The following is an 18,196-nucleotide window of genomic DNA, read 5'->3' on the forward strand; positions in this document are numbered from 1 at the left end:
AGTACTACTAGATAGTTCAGTGCCTTTGGATAGCAAAGGTATACCTTCATTCATTCAAATCACAGAGATTACTAGTAAGTTATTATAGGTATAGTTTAGGAGAATACTGTCATATACAAGTACATTATGAGAAACTATACAAATATACTATGATGAGAAACTAAGAGGACTTACTATTATGAGAAACTATACAAACATATTATGATGAGAAACAGATAAAAAAAATACTATAACGAGAAACAATACATACTAAGATGCTATAGCATACAACAACTACATGATCTAATTATACCAATGAATCACTAACTCATTGTTCTAAACAAAAGGTGATAGTTAAATTGGGTATACATGATCATATAACTTTAATGTAGATGTTCACAGCTAGCAACTGGTTTGCTGAGGTCGCGTTTGGTTCCCAGAATCTTTTGACAAGGAGAGCGTTTAGTACGGGAACTAGTCATCACATTATACCTTAAGCAATTGATTTAAGGCAATAAGTACAGTAGTGGTTACTATAATACAATACTACAACACTTTGATATTTTCCTCATTGCATTCATTTTGTGATCTTCACATAATCGGTAATGTATAAACTATATTTTGTTAATGATAGTCACACTTGGGAAAAATACACACTTTTACAACAATCAAACATACATAACTTTTGATGCCTTGGTAGAAGGCTACTTTTAGTAGAAAATATATAATTTTATAGGAGATACAATTATTTACTACAAACATTTACATTGAACATTTAGAAACATTTTCTTCAAACTTATATCAACATTTTCTTCAAACTTATACAAACATTTACAAACTTATACATCAAACACTTACAAACATTTTCCTACAAATAATGACATTAAATACTTATGAACTCACCAGCTTTTATGCTGATCTACACATGAAAATAACTTGTATTCTCAGGTCATCAGTAGATAGGTACAGTCGACCAAGTTTTGAGAAGATGGAACGTTTTCAAGACTCGTCTTTTATTTTGATTTCTTGTTTTGATGTCATATTACTATGAATGAACATACTTGTATCAATTATTACTATTAATACAATGGATGATGTTGTTGCTTGTTTACTATTTTGCATTATTATGATACTATACATGACGTCCTCCACCCCCGAATGTTTCCGCCGTTCCGGTTTTGGGGTGTGACATAATCACAATAGGCATAGCACAACCATTATTTTGACCAAGCTACTCCTTTGAAACCTTCTTCATATATGTTATGATCTAAGAAGGTTGCAGTCTTTGATACTATTGTAGCTTTAATTTTATTTAACTTTTGTGGAGAAAATGACTCAGGTGGGTAACTAATTGTTGAATTTGTTCACATTTTGTCTTTTTTTTTGTATTCAATATATCATCAAACTTGTTGTTTGTATTCACCATACCCTTATGACCGGTTATCATAGATGATAGCCTGTCAAAAAAATTATAGCAAACACAAGCTCGATAATATATTAGGTAAAAAAAAATGATAAAATATAAATAAACTTAAAAGTTGGTTAACCTTTTGAGTAATTCCGAAAAAAATGATAGATTTTTTTTTTTGATTTTTTTTATGAAGTGGTATTGCGTGGTCATTTGGATTCTTGTTCAAAAAATGGTCATTTTCCTAATTTGTTTTAAAATTTCATTCAATTAATAAATAATATAATAATAATAATAATAATAATAATAATAATAATAATAATAATAATAATGATAATGATGTTCCTCTATGCACGTTTTTTGAATATTTTCATTCAATTATTCATTTCCGCGCCCCTTTGGATTTTCACTCTTTTCAACATCTTCGGCGAATCATATGGCAGTCACTTCCAGAGCTCCGGCGAACGGTGCCGTCTACAGGGAAGATCCTCTTTTACCACATCTCTGGTAACTCGCATCTCTTTTAGCTTACTACTCCTTCCACATCAATTTAGAGGCTACTTCGCAAAAGAAAATTGCTCGAAACAACCCCCAGTTTATGTAAATCAACCAAAATCTCGTAACACACTTGATTCACGGATGCTGGACATTAATTGTAAATGAAAATGATATGTTTCGCTCTACCTTTTTCACAGACAACTCAGTTTCTGTGTTTTTTTTACTTTGCCCTGATAGGTCGATTAAAGCAGCCCTAGACAAGTTGGATTTATCCCAAAATGATGGGGCGGATGTATACGAACTTGTATCTCACTGCATCAAAACCTTTAAGCATGGTTCGGAATATCGAAACGATATCAGATTTCTCAAGATTTGGCTCATATATGTAATCTCGTTTCCCTCTTTTTCTCTGTCTATATGGATGCACTACATTAGCTCCAAGTGAAGTGATATAGTTTATTGCTTGATGTCAAGGCATCACTTTGACATACAAAATTTAAGCAATGTATATGAACAAATTAACACTGGATTTATGATTTACCTATCTGCATTGCCCTTTATAAAGCTTAGTGTAGTTTTTAACTTGGAATAATTTGTGGGTAAGACATTCATGATTCATTTATCATCACAGAAAAATTTCTCTGTAATAAAACAAAAAAAGCGCTTTTGTGTTTGCAGATGGATTTTAGTCCAAACTACGAGGCTGTTTTCAGGGAAATTGAACAGCTTAAAATTTGTTTGGATAAAGCTTTGCTATATGAGTCATACGCATTGTTCTTGGAAGCAAAGGGAATGATGAATGAGGCTCATTTAGTGTATCAGTCAGGCATTTCAAGGTCCTTACAATATTCTCCTCTTTATATCATATCTATCTCTAATCTTATGACCAAGGGGTTATAATTTTTTATAATTTAAAATTAAATTGTTATTCTCTCTTAATGGTTTTCATTGCTAATGGGTATAATGTCAAGTTTTGTTATAGGAATGCTGAACCAATAGAGAAGTTGAAGAAGGCACATGCCTATTTTCTTGAGAGAATGCAAGCAATAATAGATGCTTGTTCACATAAGAAGGTATCTATGACTATGATATGATGCTTGAAACAGTTTTTTCTTTTTTCTTTTTTTCTTTTTATTATGAGTTTGCTCTTTAAATATGGTTATAATATTTAAAAATGTCAATTATGGTTATTTGAAGGTGGATGGAGGGTCTTCTCTTAATAGTAGTTCAAATTGTATGAATCCATGGTCAATCTCTACTCTCAACAATCTATTGCAAAAGATGAATGCTCAAATATCAAAATACACAGTATGAAACTTTGGTCATTCATTGTTAGATGTCATAACCTATAAGCACTAGAGTTTTTTTTTCACTAGCCGTTTTTTACATTTGTCAGGGATACCATGCAAGTAATAAATGTTACTCAGGGAAAGTGGCATTATCATCTTTGCTGAAGTCGGCTAGGAATAAGGTTATTGAGATAGGTAATGTTACTTTCGCTTACATCAAAAATCGGCTTTGAAGGATTCCAATAGAATTGAATTCCATCCATTTGGCAACCAAATACACCACATAATGGAATCTTGAATTCCTACTCTCACAGGTGGAAAGAAGTATCAGATCAAGGGATGTGCTGGCAAGGGTGGATTTGCACAAGTATACAAGGCATCTATCAACAATAATGCAGATGACATTGTTGCATTGAAGGTGGTTGAATATATTAATCTTGGTTAATTGCAAAAAACAGCAATGTACTTTCATGTATTTGTTTATTATAGTATCCTACTTTAATTTCTTCCTATTACAACATTGTACTTTAAAAAATATACCAAGTTATAGCAATGTCATTTAAATACAAAGCAATTTTGAATGATATAATAAGAAAAAGTTAAAAGTACATAGCTATTTCCTGCATTTATCCATACAGTAGTTAATTTTTTTTTTCCATAACTAGACTTTGAGGAATGATCTCTAACATTTAAGAGTCTTGCAGATTCAAAAGCCTCCATTCCCATGGGAATTCCACATGTATCGCCAACTTGATAAGAGGATCCCAGAAAATGAAGTACATGCTCATTTTTTTTGTTATTATTTATGAGTAAATGCAAATAGCAATGTACTCTGATTTGTTTGTGTATTATAGCATCTTACTTCCGTTTCTTTTTTGTTACTTCCAATTTTTTTCTTATTAAGACATTATATTGTGAAAAATCTACCCAATTATTGCAGTGAAAACTGCTTTGCATTTGGATATAATTGGTTAGATTTTTTAAAATATAATGTTGTATTAGGAAGAAAATGGAAGTAGGATGCTATAATAAACAAACTAATGAAAGTATGTTGTGTTTAATCATCTTTATTTATCATTTGGGTAAGCAACTGCTGCTTAACTTCAGTTGTTCTTTACAGAGATTGTCTTTTGGATATGCTCATAAATTGCACCTATATTCAGACTACAGCATTCTTGTTTCAGATTTTTTATCTCATGGAACACTTCAGGTGAGTTTAGAAAAATCTGTAGTTTATATCCATTTGCAGGGTTAAATGCAAGGAACAACAACGTGCTTTCATTTGTGCATATTATAGCATCTTTACATTCATTTTCTCTATTACATCATTGTACTTTCAGTTTTTGTACTTTCAAATTCTCTTATTAGGACATTGTCCTTTCAAAAAATACACCTAAATATAGCATTAAAAATTGTTTTGTATAATTGAGAAGATTTTTCAAACATTGCTATAATAATAAATGTAAAATAAAAAACAATGAAAGTACATTGGTATTTCATGCATTTAATCTTTTTATTCACAATTATTGAGAAAATTTTGTAGGATGCCATTAATACCAATGTGTGTACGGGTGCCTCCATGGATGAAGTTTTGTGTATACATTACACAATTGAGATGCTGTCCATGCTTCAAAGTTTGCATGCTAATGGTATTATTCATGGTGATTTCAAGCCTGATAATCTCTTGATGCGCAATGCTAGGTAATATTAAAAAAAAGTTGTACAATATTAGTTGTTTTTTTTCCGTAAGTAATTGGAATCTGATAGACTCATGCAGTTCAATTCCATCCCACAAATGACAGAATGGCCCTTTATTGACTTTTGCTCATGAATTTTTTCTAAATACTTGTAAAAATATTTAACTACCCTTGTATTGACTTCTTGTTCATGGAACTTTTTACAAGTATGTTTGAACAGAAAGTATATTTTACATACTAGTAAACATAAATATATCCAGTTATCCACACACGACAACAAGGAATTACAAAACTGAAGAATTCCATCACTCGTAGGATTTTGTGAATTCTGTAGTCATTTGCAACCAAAATTGTTAATGAAATGGAATTGAATTCCTAAGGATTCGAATGACAACGTGTTTGCAGGGAGAATCTAACAGAAGATGGTTTTCGCAGCAGAAGTGGTCCTTGGCGTGAACAAGTTAGCATATGACATTTTGGATAAATATTTATAAATTATATTAAACACTATTTTGTTTTAGTATAATTGTTAATTCCATTTTGGCAGGGACTTTGCCTTGTTGACTGGGGTAGAGGAATAGACCTGCACCTATTTCCCAACAAGATAAGGTTCAATGGAGATTGTAGAACTTCTGGATTCCGTTGTATTCAAATGCAAGAGAATAAACCATGGACATATCAGGTAGAAGTATCTCAATCCATCTGTAATTATCCAAAAAAAAAAGATTATTGACTTGATTTTGTTGTTTGAGTGTTTGGTAGGTTGATACTTATGGACTTTGTGTGATTGTACATATGATGCTTCATAATTCATATATGGAGATAGAGAAGAAAGCATCTCAAGATGGTGGCTTTTCATATCAACCTAAATTGCCTTTCAAACGGTATTTTTTTTTTTTTCTAGACATTTGCTGCTTCTTATGTTGAAAGTAGGTTCACGAGCTTTTGTTGATGGTTATTGTTTTTTACAGATACCAAAAAGTGGAACTTTGGAAGAAACTATTTGAGGATTTGCTTAACCATGATCCTGAAGAGGAGCATTTGAAGATATTGGGAAACTTAAAGACGTCATTTCAAGACTACATGTGCTCAAACCCTCAGTTGATAAAACAACTAAAGCAATCATTAGCAAAGCAAAGGATTTCAATGTGTTCATCTTAGTTGCCACCCACATTGTCTCTTTAAAAGTTAAAACTATAACTAAATGATATGGGTACTTGTATTTGTTTAAACTTATAAAAAAAAAAAAGGAGGGGGTTAAATGCTTGTTAACATCCTTTTTCCAAACAAACTGCATGTAATACCGATATATTTCTCTTTTTATCAATACAAGCAATGTAGTTTATGTAACACATATCTACATATACTTACAATTTGTTACCCATACATACTGAATAACGACAACTAAAACCACAAACCAGATATTGAAAAGATACAAAATCAAGAAACTGAAGTTATTTCCAATGTGTACATTTGTATATACATCTGATCTTTAATAAACATGCTTGCAGATTAGTATCTTGGAATGTGGTTTCTCAGGTCAATATTTGTGAGGAATAAATTCGGGAAGTTTTGAAATGAGTTACATAATGTACAATATACAGTTTTTATGCAGCCTACCCCTCTCACCCTTCTTCTTTTTACTTTCTACAAAAGTCCACTTTAGGCTAATATCCTCTTGGCTGCAATTCAACATCCATGATCAACCTGCAGTCAAAAAGTACATGGCGAATACAATTAGGTTTATGAAGTCAAAAAAACTTTGCTTTGTTGGATGACACTGCTATAACTTGATATATTTTTTCCAAAATACAAAACCATAATTTTTAACTTTTTTTCTTACTAAGACATTATACTTCGGAGAATCTATCTGGTTTATAGCACTGTAATGTTTTAATATGAAATGAAAGTATGATGCTATAAAAAGTACATTGCTATTTCTGCAGTTAGCCTTTGACTTGCTAATGTCAAACATGGTACATCTAGTTTCAAATATATATGAATTTAGTTGTTGCACAATAAGCACTTGGGTCATAACAATACACAAATAGGAAATAATGGTGTATGAATTATGAAATGTCCCAATCAAAATGGATAATAAGAGGGCTAAATGCAACAAATATAGAATGCTACTTTCATTTTTTTTCTATTACAGCATTGTACCTAAATAAATGTACCCAAAAAGATTTTCCTAAATAGCAGATTGTACTTTTGAAAAATCTAACCTAACAATTGCTTTGTATTGGGATGACATTTCTAAAATTGGATAGGTTTTTTCAAGTACAAAGCTATAACAAACAAATAAATAGGAGTATGTTGCTACTTCTTTCATCTAACCCTTGACCTTTTAATGTCAAACATAGCATACTTTTAAAATTTTAAATAGATATGACTTCATTTGTTTATCAGTAAGCAATTCAGGTAGATATGAATAAATTGATGCTAAATTTCCAAATCCACAAGATTTATTTATTTTGCCAAATAGTTCCTAACTATGTTGCAGATCAAATGTTGCAACTTTCATGAGACAGAGGCAGTTAAATACAAATACGATAGGAATGGCCATGCATTTCTCATTTATTTGTGCTTTATAGCATCCTATTTTCAGTTGAAGCATTGTATTTGTAAATTGTAGTATAAAGGGTAAAAAGTAAAAAGAGCAAAGCAGGTTACCATGAGCAGAGTGGTAATGATATGTCCATATTATAAAATTTTAAGCAGGTGGAAGTGAACGCCGACATGTTGGGCACTCCATTTTTATATCCATCCATCTTTGTAAACATCCCGAGTGGAAAAAATGATCACATGGAGTAACCTATATCAAAAGTAAATCATCATTAAAATAGATAAAGCAGTTTCCATTTCCTATTTACATCAATTTTGTGACTGGTTACCAATTAAATGTAGGCCAGGCCTAAATGCAAGAAATAGCAATGTACTTTTTTTTCTTACTTGTATGTCGTTGCATCCTACTTTTATTTCTTTCTATTATAGCATTGTATTTTCAAAGTTTTTCATATCAAGACTTTGTACTTTGAAAAATCTACCCAATTATAGCATTGTACTTACATTTTTTTTTCTTATTAGGACATAATTTTGGCTATATCTGTGTATATTTTCAATGTAGAATGTTGTAATAGGAAGAAATAAAAGTAGGATGCTAGAATATACAAATTAATGAAAGTATGTTGTTACTTCTTGCATTTAACCCTAAAGATATTAAGCCAAATCGACCGACTGATTTCTACATAAATGAGTTGAAATTGTCCTCTATATTTTATTTTCCGTTAAATACCATGCAATCATTTGAATTCTGAGTCAGATCAATAGCAGTCATGCAAATGACACAATCGGTAGCATGAGTCGAATCCTGATCAACTTTTCTAAAATAACAATATTTCTCGGGCAAAATCTGCATTAATACATCAAATTTTACAAGATCAGAGTCAGTCAAAGCAAAGACAATTAAGTCAAAAAAGGGATTGCTTGGTTGGATGGAATGGAATGATGAAGGAACGGAATGGAATGGGTTGAAATAAGCAAGGTAATAAAATGAGTCATTACATCTCATGATGGTTGTTGGACTCTAGGAATGGAATGAACTTTGTTTATATTATATGTAGAAACAATGTGTAGTTATAACTCTACACACTACACATTTTTCTAAGGAATTGTAATCTCAAAGCATCAAGATCCAAGACAGAATGGAATCTCGGATTCCAACCAAACACGCCCTTTTAGTATTTTGTTAAATAAAAGAAAAAAAGCAACAAACAAACCTGTCGAGGAATAAAGCATCTGGATCCAAGATAGTGTTGTAGAATGAGAACTGCAGCCTGGAAACTGACAAGAACACCCAAAGTAATACACCAGTTTTTATCGGGTTCAATTCGCATGAAGTTATGAGGACACCCAAACACATAGAGTGGAATTGCAAGCCGAGTCAAAGACATTCCAATTATATAATGAGGATGCAACGGTTTTCTTGAATCACTCACAATGTTAGTCACAATTTGTGGAATCCAAAACGAATGCAAAACAAGGAGTATCGGCCTTAGATATCTATGGAACTCATACATGATCAAAATTCCACCTAAAAGGATTCCATCTGCAAAGCAAATACATCTTCTGCTTAAACTTTTTAGAACAATGACAATGATAATGGGCAAATATGTAAATTTAAACTTGTAATCAAACAAAACAAACAGAGAAGATGATGATGATTTAAAAAACTTACAGAATCGACTGTAAAGAACTGAAAGTTCACGCCTCATAGCTTCCCAACCCTCTCCATTATTTGCAGACCTACCTGCCTTCCATATGGCAAGAAGATACCTCATCTCAAAGATGGAGAACACCACAAACTTAAAAAATGCAGCTGTAGCAAAAGCATTAAATAGTGACTCTGCAATCCCCCCAAAAAAAAAAACACAAACTCATCACATCTCCATAAGTTGGCAAACAATGTCAAAAGAAGTATTATATATATATATATATATATATATATATATATATATATATATATATATATATATATATATCTTATTCTTACCAACTAATATCCCTGCAGTCAAATGTAAAAGACAAAGATAAGCATCCATGATAGCCTGCTGTCCAATCATCAAAATCGATACTTTTGCAGCCCCCTGCAGGAGATTTTAGAATCCACATTGGTATCTCATCTTCTCAAAGAATTAATCATCTTTAATTTATTTGAATATTAGTGTACAAGTACAGTTTATTGGGAAAGATCTTACAGATTGTGTATTACTATGCTCCATTTGCCGAATTAACAAAAGAACCTGAAGAAAAGAAATCTGATACACCAAAAAGTTTAAGGAGCAACAATAAAGCAGTTGATCATTCACAACTGATAAGAATAATAACATTGATGTATTTCATTAAGTCAAAAAGAAACACCACCCACCCAAGTGCAAGATATTTTATCTAGCATCAATTTATTTAAAATCAACAAGGGAGAGATGACTTGAAGGATACAAAGGTCACCATTAAAGTGTAATTCACTGCTTTGTTATAGTAAACCTCAATGTTGACTGAAGTAGCATTCATTAACATGGGTGAGAAGCAATCTCCATCATCATCAGCAGAAGGGCTCTCCATTAACCCTTCCAAGTAATAACGATCATGCTCTCCATCTACCACAAACAATTCAAAAATGGCTTCAATCTCTCTCTCTATAGATATTGTATACAGAAGAAAAATATAGTTAAAGAAAAGAATCGAATATAGAGATGAGAATACCACTTTGGGTGGATGAGACACGAGAAATTTGAGCAGAGATTTCAACATTACAATGCTTGTCCATGTCACTAATTGGGGCTGAAAGAACAAATTTTATACAATTACATTAAACTTAATTAAAAAAAAAAAAATAACAAAAAAAGTGTGGGAGGAAAAACTACATTGTTTGCTCTTCCAGATCTTATCTCGTGGAGACTCCTGAAATACTTGTGATGAGAAAACTCCAAGCTGAAAAGGCATTAAAGATTTAGATTAGTAACATCAATTTACTATTAAAATTTAAGAAACTAACAATGTGATTTCTTTTTTACACATTATGCAGAAAGAACAAATACAGATAGAGTATTATAATATGAAGATGCAATAAGGATTACCAAGTGGTAGGGGTTGGATAAGATATAATCCTCTTCTTGACCAAACTCTCCCTCTCTTCCACTGTAAGTCAAAATTATCATACATGTATTTATTTAATCTCATAAAGATATTCCATCAACATATTTTAAATATAAAGTTGTATAGAAAATAAGATAATCTGAAGATATTTAATACCTGTTAGCTACCATTCGAAGTTGTCTGAATGGCCATATGTATACCCCTTCTACCCTAATTTGGACACGACCAACTTCTGGCTCATTATCAAACACATCATGGAAAATCATTACACCCTGTCATAAATCATTATTAGGAATATAATTTTTATAATCAGACTTTATAGAGAGAAAATCAGGAAGTAAGGCTTTCTCCATTAAATCCTAACTTTTTACAGATTTGCTAAAAGAAAAAGTTGTTTTTTCTTTCCATTTTTCCTAAGTGTGATGTTATTTTCTCAAATACTTTTCGATCATTTATCAATGTAGCACTGAATGATAACATGATCAGAGTAATTAACACCTTACCTGAACATAATGTACACCATTTATTTTAGTTGGCCTAGTCATCAACTCCAATACAGAATTTCCACTTGATTTCTTAAAATCTGGAAACCTGGAAGAGGTATTTGAAGACTGGATGAATTTCCAAGCTCCTGACATTATTACACAACCCAAAGAACTACAACATCATTTCCAAATACAATTACAGAGTGAATTAACTATATAACACAAAAAAACAGAAATAGTTTCTTAAGATCTTGAAACCTAGAAGAGGTAACAAGGTGATAACAACCAAATATTAGAACTAATTTACAGACCTCTGTATGTCCCAGTTATATTCCATGCAGAGAATGGGCCCACTTCATTCTCATCTTTCCTTGCAACAAGCCACTGAAAGAAGCATACAGGTTTTAATCAGATTTTACTCAAACTTGAGTTCTTTTTTTGTCATCAAGTGTCCCAGTTATAAATAAGTAATTTACACTACAGACCTCTGACTTTCTCTATTGAGTTGCTCTTTTTGCATTAAGTAAAAAAAAGAAACACCAATTTGGTATCTCAAAATCATGTTTTATCCTAACAATGTGGAATTTCTATTAAGTCTGTTCTTTCTGCGTTAAGTCAAAAAGAATGTTCTCATTAAGTGCTGCATTCTTTACATCTAGACTCAAAAAGAATGTTCCCATTTATATCTTGAGGTTTTGCTTCCAGTTGACTAACTCAAAATACTCCCTCATCACATAGAAAGTGTTGCATTTCTTTACATCTAGTCTACTACTTCAACATTTTTCTCTCTAGCACTTTCCCCAAATTGCAATGTAGCGGGAAAATTTTCCTCAAAAGATTCAACAGACATACTCGTTTCAAAGTTTACAAAGAAAATTAAGAAGAATAGCAAAGTTCAATATTCATGTAAATTAATAGAACTTGTAAGTCTGCTTAACATAAATGATAAAACTAAGTTTAAAAGGAATTATATGCAAGATATAAACTAACCTCATCACCCCATGAACGAGCTCTCTCCCTGAGAGGTCTTAATCCTGCAACCGGCTGAAAATTTGACAGGACAAACCACAACAACCCGAAGAAAACCCTAAATTCTTTCACCTTCAACCCCATAAACCCCAAGTCTTCTCTGATCACAAAATACCCAATCACGACTCAGCTATTTTACAATCGGGCGAAGTGGAAGATGAAATTCTCACAACCGAAACATAGATATAACTCTGAAGGAAGAGTGAAAGATATCGTTGCTTCGAGTGGAGTCAAACAACAGCCCTAAACTACCGATTGAGAAAGGAAAACGAGAGCTTAACAACCGATTGAACATAAATAAAGTAGTTGTTTCAACAAGAAAGAAATTCAGAAGTCAATTTGAGAACCAGAAAAAACCCATTTGTCTAAAATATATCACCAAGACTGTAGAAATTAGAATGATATTATGAAAGAGTAGTTGGGTGCTGATGTTCTTGTTTCTTTTCTTTGTTAACTCAAAAAGTAAGACGGGGTACTAACTCTGGTGTGGTGGGTACCAGGGAGTTGTTATTCACTGTAGATAATTGCGGTGGAGGTTATTTCAAGAATTCAAGGTGCAATGAAAATGAAAATTGAGTCCACCCCAACATTGAAGGTGATAGAGTATGGACTAATCAACAATTTCGATGAAATTGACATTTGGGTTGAGAAGTGTTTAAAAAGATACGTATTTAAGAATAGTATTGGATATTTGATTTTCTGAATAGACTTTTGATGGCAAGTTTTTCAAATTTTGGACATTGAATTTTGATATAAGAATTTATATGTGAAATTTGGATATGTACAAAATTTTGAAAATTTTAATTTGGAAAAATGACTTAAGAATGGTAAAAAAGTATTTATTTATTTATTTTTTCAGAATATATAATAAAAAAAATTCTTGTATATTACACCTTTAAACTTGTAAAAGTATTCAAAAATACTATTGTTGCCGAAAATAAAAGGTTCGGTGTTGATTTGACATTTTTCTCTCCGAGTTAGGCGTTTCTTTAATTTGTGTCTAGTTTACAGATTCATTGGATGCATATTTGTAATAAGTATCCCAAGCAGAGCGTCAAAAGTTGTCATCTCCGTCCCTAACAACCAACTCCTCGTAATCATCGATCAGTTAAACTCCATCGTTGTCTACTAGTATCTCTAACATTGACACCCATTACTCTGCCACGAATGTCACCACCATTTGCGTCAAATCTAGTATCTTCAACAACCCCCCAAACATCGCCCAATTCTAATAACCATGAAAATTGTCCGATAACCAAATGTGCAAGCCGAATGACAATATCTCGAATGAAATTAGGAATGATAGTCCAAATTGAAGACCAAATGTTCAGACTATATCGAAGACCAAATCGGGAATGAGAAAGACCAAATTTGATCCCAAATCGCAGACAATCTTTCATTCTTGTTCCATTTAATAGCTTGTAACATACTCATTATTGTTTGTACTTTCTTAATATTCTTCATATTCTTTTTTTTTCATAATCAATATGAATATGGGTCACCAATCAAAATATGGAGGCTTTCTATGCGGGTTATGGTAGGAGGACTATGAAAAACAGTCATATTTAAGCAATAATATTTCTTACAAACACTTGTTATAATTTATTCATATTATAAAACATATATAGTCAGTGTTATATTTGGAATTTGTTTGTAGTTTACACTTATCTTTAAACAATCTTAATTTATAGTTTGATCTTGCAAATATGAAACGATTGTGAGATCATGCATTTAGTAACTCTCAAAGTAAGCGGCCTTTTGGTTCATCTCGTGGAGAATCGTATGCATTGGTCTTCAAATTCTTTCAAATTTATAGTTTGTTTGTTGAATTTTGTGACTAGTTGTGTTGATTATTCATGTGTTGTGATGATTCGAGGCTAGGTTGATCTTATTGGTTTATTTGCTTCATGCAAATATGCACTTTTTGCCTAAATGCCTTTGAATTTGAGTACGTTTGTACATTTACAAAATTAGCTTTTAATTTGGTAGATTCACTTGCAAAAAAACACATGATCAATGATACCTAGTTTATGAGATCACATCTAGCACAAATTTTGATTTGAATATGTTGTTTTTGACTTTAAATGGCTCAACTATAACATATAAATTATGGTGATTAGTGATAAGTTTATGCTCTATAAGTCCATTTTCCTCCAAAGAGTTAAAAGGTTATAACTTTTTTGGTAATTAGAGGAAAAAAATGTTACCTAAGTTCCTATGTGTTTTTAGTTATAGGTTTAAAAAAGGAAAGAAAAGGAGAAAAACAAAGGTGATGGTTACGATATATATATATATATATATATATATATATATATATATATATATATATATATATATATATATATATATATATATATATATATATATATATATAGAGAGAGAGAGAGAGAGAGAGAGAGAACAAAAAAATTACCGAACAAAGTCAAAAAATAATATTTTGTATAGCTTATTAAGTTTAATGTGTTATAAATATTAATGGTAGGTCAATGTTCTTGAAGTTGGTGTTCGGATCCATGGGTACTTATTTTATGTCTTTGTTCTTAATGCAGGTCAAAGTTGCAAAAAAAATTGGAAGCTCTAAGAAGTCAATTTCTTGTGGTGGACCTAAGGATAATCGAAAATTGCATTGGATCAATTGGGATCAAGTGTTGGCTGATAAGACTCATGGTGGGTTGGATATCGGTAGTTTGGTTTCTATTAAATTTTCTTTACTTCAGAAATGGTGTTGGCCTTTTCATACTGAAGAGAATGTGTTATGGCTTCAAGTGATTAAAAAAAATTATGGTGAATATGGAGGTTTCAAACAAACCAGGTGTAATCAGTGGCGGAACCAGAAATTTTGATATGTGGGTACAAACATTGTCGATATATATTATATGTTGTTATCCAGTATTGGGCATTAAAAACATGTTATAATCTCTTTAGTTTGGGGTACAATAACATGAAAAATGTTTATAAATAATATTCTTTATATATATAATATAATTTTTTGGGGGTACTGTAGTACCCCCAACGCTTCATCTAGATTCGCCACTGGGTGTAATCGTTTTGGGGGTAGTCCATGGTGTAGGGTTATTGCCTCAAACTATCGTCTAAATGAAAAGGATAGTGTGTTAAATTCGTTTCCACATAGGAGTGTTGGGAATGGCATGAATACCTTGTTCTGGAAGCAAAATTGGGTGGTGAAAGTAATCTAGCTACTTGTTTTCCTATACTTTTTTGGCCTGAAGATGATAAAGAGTGTACCATAGCTAGTCATAGAGGTGATGGTGGTTGGAATTGGAATTAGAGGTGTCCCATTAGAGGTAGTACTGAAATGTCACAATATTTGGACTTGATAAATTGCTTAATGGAGGTTCATTTTAATGAATAAAGGGATAGATGGATGTGGATGATTAGAGAGGATGGTAGTTTAACGATGAGTGCCACTAAAAGATGGATTGACAAGATTATCCTTTCTAATTCTAACATGGAGATTAAATGGAATGATTTTCTTCCTAGGAAGGTTAATATTTTGATTTGGCGTGTTTTGAGATATAGAGTCCCGATTTTTTTAATCTCTCAAAATTGGGGGTAGATGTTGCATCGATTATGAGTTATTTATGTGATATGGAGGTTGGACAATTAGATAATCTATTTCTTAAATGTGAAGTTGCGAGAAGAACTTGGGATGCAATTTCTAAATGTTTGGATATTCATTATCATCTGGTGGGTACAAGTAGATCTGGCAATTCGTGTATTCGTGTCATGGAAACGTGTTAACCACGAATTTGACACGATACGATTACACGATTAGAAATAAGCTTTATATCAATTTTCAAGATGTATTTGTATCGTGTCGTGTCTTTCACATATTCGTGTATTCGTGTTTCGAATTGCCAGGTCTAGGTACAGGAAGGATTTGTTCATGGTTATTGATCAATTACCTATCTCTGCGAAGAAAAGAAGGTTGGTGGATGCAATTGTTGAATCTGTATGTCCAAGAATGATTATCGAGTGATATTGCTAATAATATATGATACTATAGGGTCACTCCTTTATCAAGTTTGCACATTTTTTATATTTATTATTAATGTGATTATTAATAAATAATATCAATTCTTGTATTTAATTAGGGAATAATTATTGTTTTGTGAAAATGATAATTATAAGAGAGTATAACTAGTTATTATTTCATATGGTATGAATTAATAAGTCATGAACAATATTTTAGACTAGTTGGGTTCTTTTTTCTTTTACCTAAAGATAAAGTTTAAATTTTATAAACTTAGAGTTTATAAAAATTAAAGAATCCTCCTCTTGTCAAGAGCTATGACCAAAAATATTAAAATATGGGGGTTGCTTGTCAACCTTCATGCTTTGTCTCCCATGCTTCTAAATGCTAGAAATACTTTAGAGTATTTTAATCAAAATGTCTTACTTTGCATGGACTATATAAGAGATGCATGAGGCTTGCATGTTTGTTAAGTGAAACACTCTCTTCTTCTTCCTTTCTTCTCACCAAAATCATAAGTAGCAAAGTGTTACTTATCTTGCTTTCTTTTGAAGATCATTCAAGTCTTTGGTGGCTTAAAGTGTTTCTCCTTTAGTGCTTATTTGAGTTAAGTACTTAAAGGCTTAAGAATTACTTTATACAAGAAGGAACTAGTATTCCAAGTGCCTTAATCTTGATGGTGGATACTTGTAGAGAAATCATATTCTTTGATTTTTGCTATCTTCATCAACACCCCAAAACCAAGTGGGTTCAAAGGCTTTAAATGTTATCTCTAAAACATCCTATAGTTGTTTTTATTTCATTCTAACATTTATAAATGGATCCATGATGATTTGGTTTTGTTACGAACTAAAATAAACTTGTTATTTTTAAAGTCTTCTGTTGCCGTTTTTTTTGTAAAAAATAAACTTATATTTTGTATGAAAACCCATCAGGGAATCAGAGCAATCTTTTATATGTTAGAATGATTTTTTTATGTTTGATAATCTTTGGTTTTTGGAAAACAAGCATGGATTCCTTTTGTTAAGAAAAATACATATTTGTCTTCTTTGGCAACTTCTTGGTTAAAATTGTTTATTTTTATATATAACCACTTTTCATACATTTTGGTAATATAAAAGTTGTCTTAGAAAAAATAAAGAGGTGTTTGGTATAATATTTAATATGTTGTCATGTATAAACAAGTCAATTGGACCTCTGTGTTGTGTTTGGTTGATATTTATTCATAAGATGTAATATATATATATATATATATATATATATATATATATATATATATATATATATATATTCATTTGTTGATTTGATATAATAAATTAGTTAGACTAGTTGTATTTATTTTAAAATTTTATAAGATGAAGAAATGATCACCTTGAAGATGACTTAGCCATTTAAGATCATAATCCCAACCATAAGCTTCTACTTTTGGTTTTGGAGTTAATTGTAGTCTTAATGGTTTAAGTGTTGCAACTTTCACAACATAAATATTTGAAGTTCTTTTGCAAGCAAGAGTTAACTTGGCAAGCGGGAGCTTGAAGACCTTTTGAAGTGTCCCTTAAGTTCTTTAGGAAAGACTTAATAACTCTTGCGATGGCTCACAAAAATTATTACTAGACATGGCTTGGTTTATACACATTATAATACATACATGTGATGATTATTTCGTGTTATTGTATGTTATGTTTTGTGTATTAAAATGAGTTTTACATGTCAAAAAACATTTTAAAATAAGATAAATCACTTGGAGTTTGAGTAAAAAATATTTAAAAGATAACATAAGATATTTGTAAATGAACATTTATAAAAACGTTTTTACTGGAATCATTTTTTATTGAAAATAGTTTTATTGTAAAACTTATAAATACCAAACTTTAAAATATTTTAAATAGTTTAAAAGATGTTTAAACATTATATAAACTCCATATCTTTATAATAAAAAAATGAGTTTTTATTAAAAAGACTAAAATCGATTTATAGCATTATAACGACAAATAATAAAACTAGTGATTATTTTTGCATCGGAACTTAATATATGATATTATTGTTTTAAACATCACGCAACATGTTGATATTATGTTTTATGCATGCTAAATGAGATTTAAAAATAAGTATCATCATCCAAGTTTTGGTTTATGAAAATATGACTTTTATCATAAGATGCA

The 18,196-nt window shown here is 31.1% G+C and overlaps 2 protein-coding genes across 3 annotated transcripts; one reads left to right on the top strand and one right to left on the bottom strand.

The window, feature by feature from the left end:
• Window positions 1–1,767: 1,767 nt before the first annotated feature.
• On the top strand, window positions 1,768–6,221 carry LOC145042267 (protein kinase and Mad3-BUB1-I domain-containing protein). The gene is made up of 14 exons (XM_078990667.1): window positions 1,768–1,894; window positions 2,123–2,270; window positions 2,564–2,721; window positions 2,868–2,958; window positions 3,083–3,193; window positions 3,282–3,369; window positions 3,489–3,592; window positions 3,879–3,950; window positions 4,295–4,384; window positions 4,718–4,875; window positions 5,277–5,331; window positions 5,419–5,553; window positions 5,634–5,755; window positions 5,843–6,221. The coding sequence occupies exons 1-14, from the start codon at window positions 1,824–1,826 to the stop codon at window positions 6,030–6,032; spliced, it is 1,593 nt and encodes a 530-aa protein (XP_078846793.1). The 5' UTR covers window positions 1,768–1,823; the 3' UTR covers window positions 6,033–6,221.
• A 74-nt stretch (window positions 6,222–6,295) lies between these two features.
• Window positions 6,296–12,601, bottom strand: LOC145042266 (transmembrane E3 ubiquitin-protein ligase FLY1-like). 2 transcript variants are annotated; one of them, XM_078990666.1, is made up of 15 exons: window positions 12,002–12,601; window positions 11,323–11,395; window positions 11,030–11,157; window positions 10,683–10,798; window positions 10,508–10,568; window positions 10,295–10,361; window positions 10,137–10,211; window positions 9,870–10,027; window positions 9,629–9,688; window positions 9,424–9,517; window positions 9,109–9,276; window positions 8,651–8,979; window positions 8,167–8,283; window positions 7,545–7,686; window positions 6,296–6,578 (listed from the first exon to the last, which is right to left on the bottom strand). In XM_078990666.1, the coding sequence occupies exons 1-14, from the start codon at window positions 12,122–12,124 to the stop codon at window positions 7,585–7,587; spliced, it is 1,671 nt and encodes a 556-aa protein (XP_078846792.1). In that variant the 5' UTR covers window positions 12,125–12,601; the 3' UTR covers window positions 6,296–6,578; window positions 7,545–7,584. The 2 variants fall into 2 exon arrangements, with proteins under 2 accessions (XP_078846792.1, XP_078846790.1); XM_078990664.1 differs by having other exon boundaries at window positions 10,134–10,211; window positions 12,002–12,599.
• Between the last annotated feature and the right edge of the window lie 5,595 nt (window positions 12,602–18,196).

The sequence above is a fragment of the Lactuca saligna genome, chromosome 4 (assembly GCF_052625555.1).
Source record: "Lactuca saligna cultivar CGN05327 chromosome 4, ASM5262555v1, whole genome shotgun sequence".
In the NCBI taxonomy this organism is placed as follows: Eukaryota; Viridiplantae; Streptophyta; class Magnoliopsida; order Asterales; family Asteraceae; genus Lactuca; species Lactuca saligna.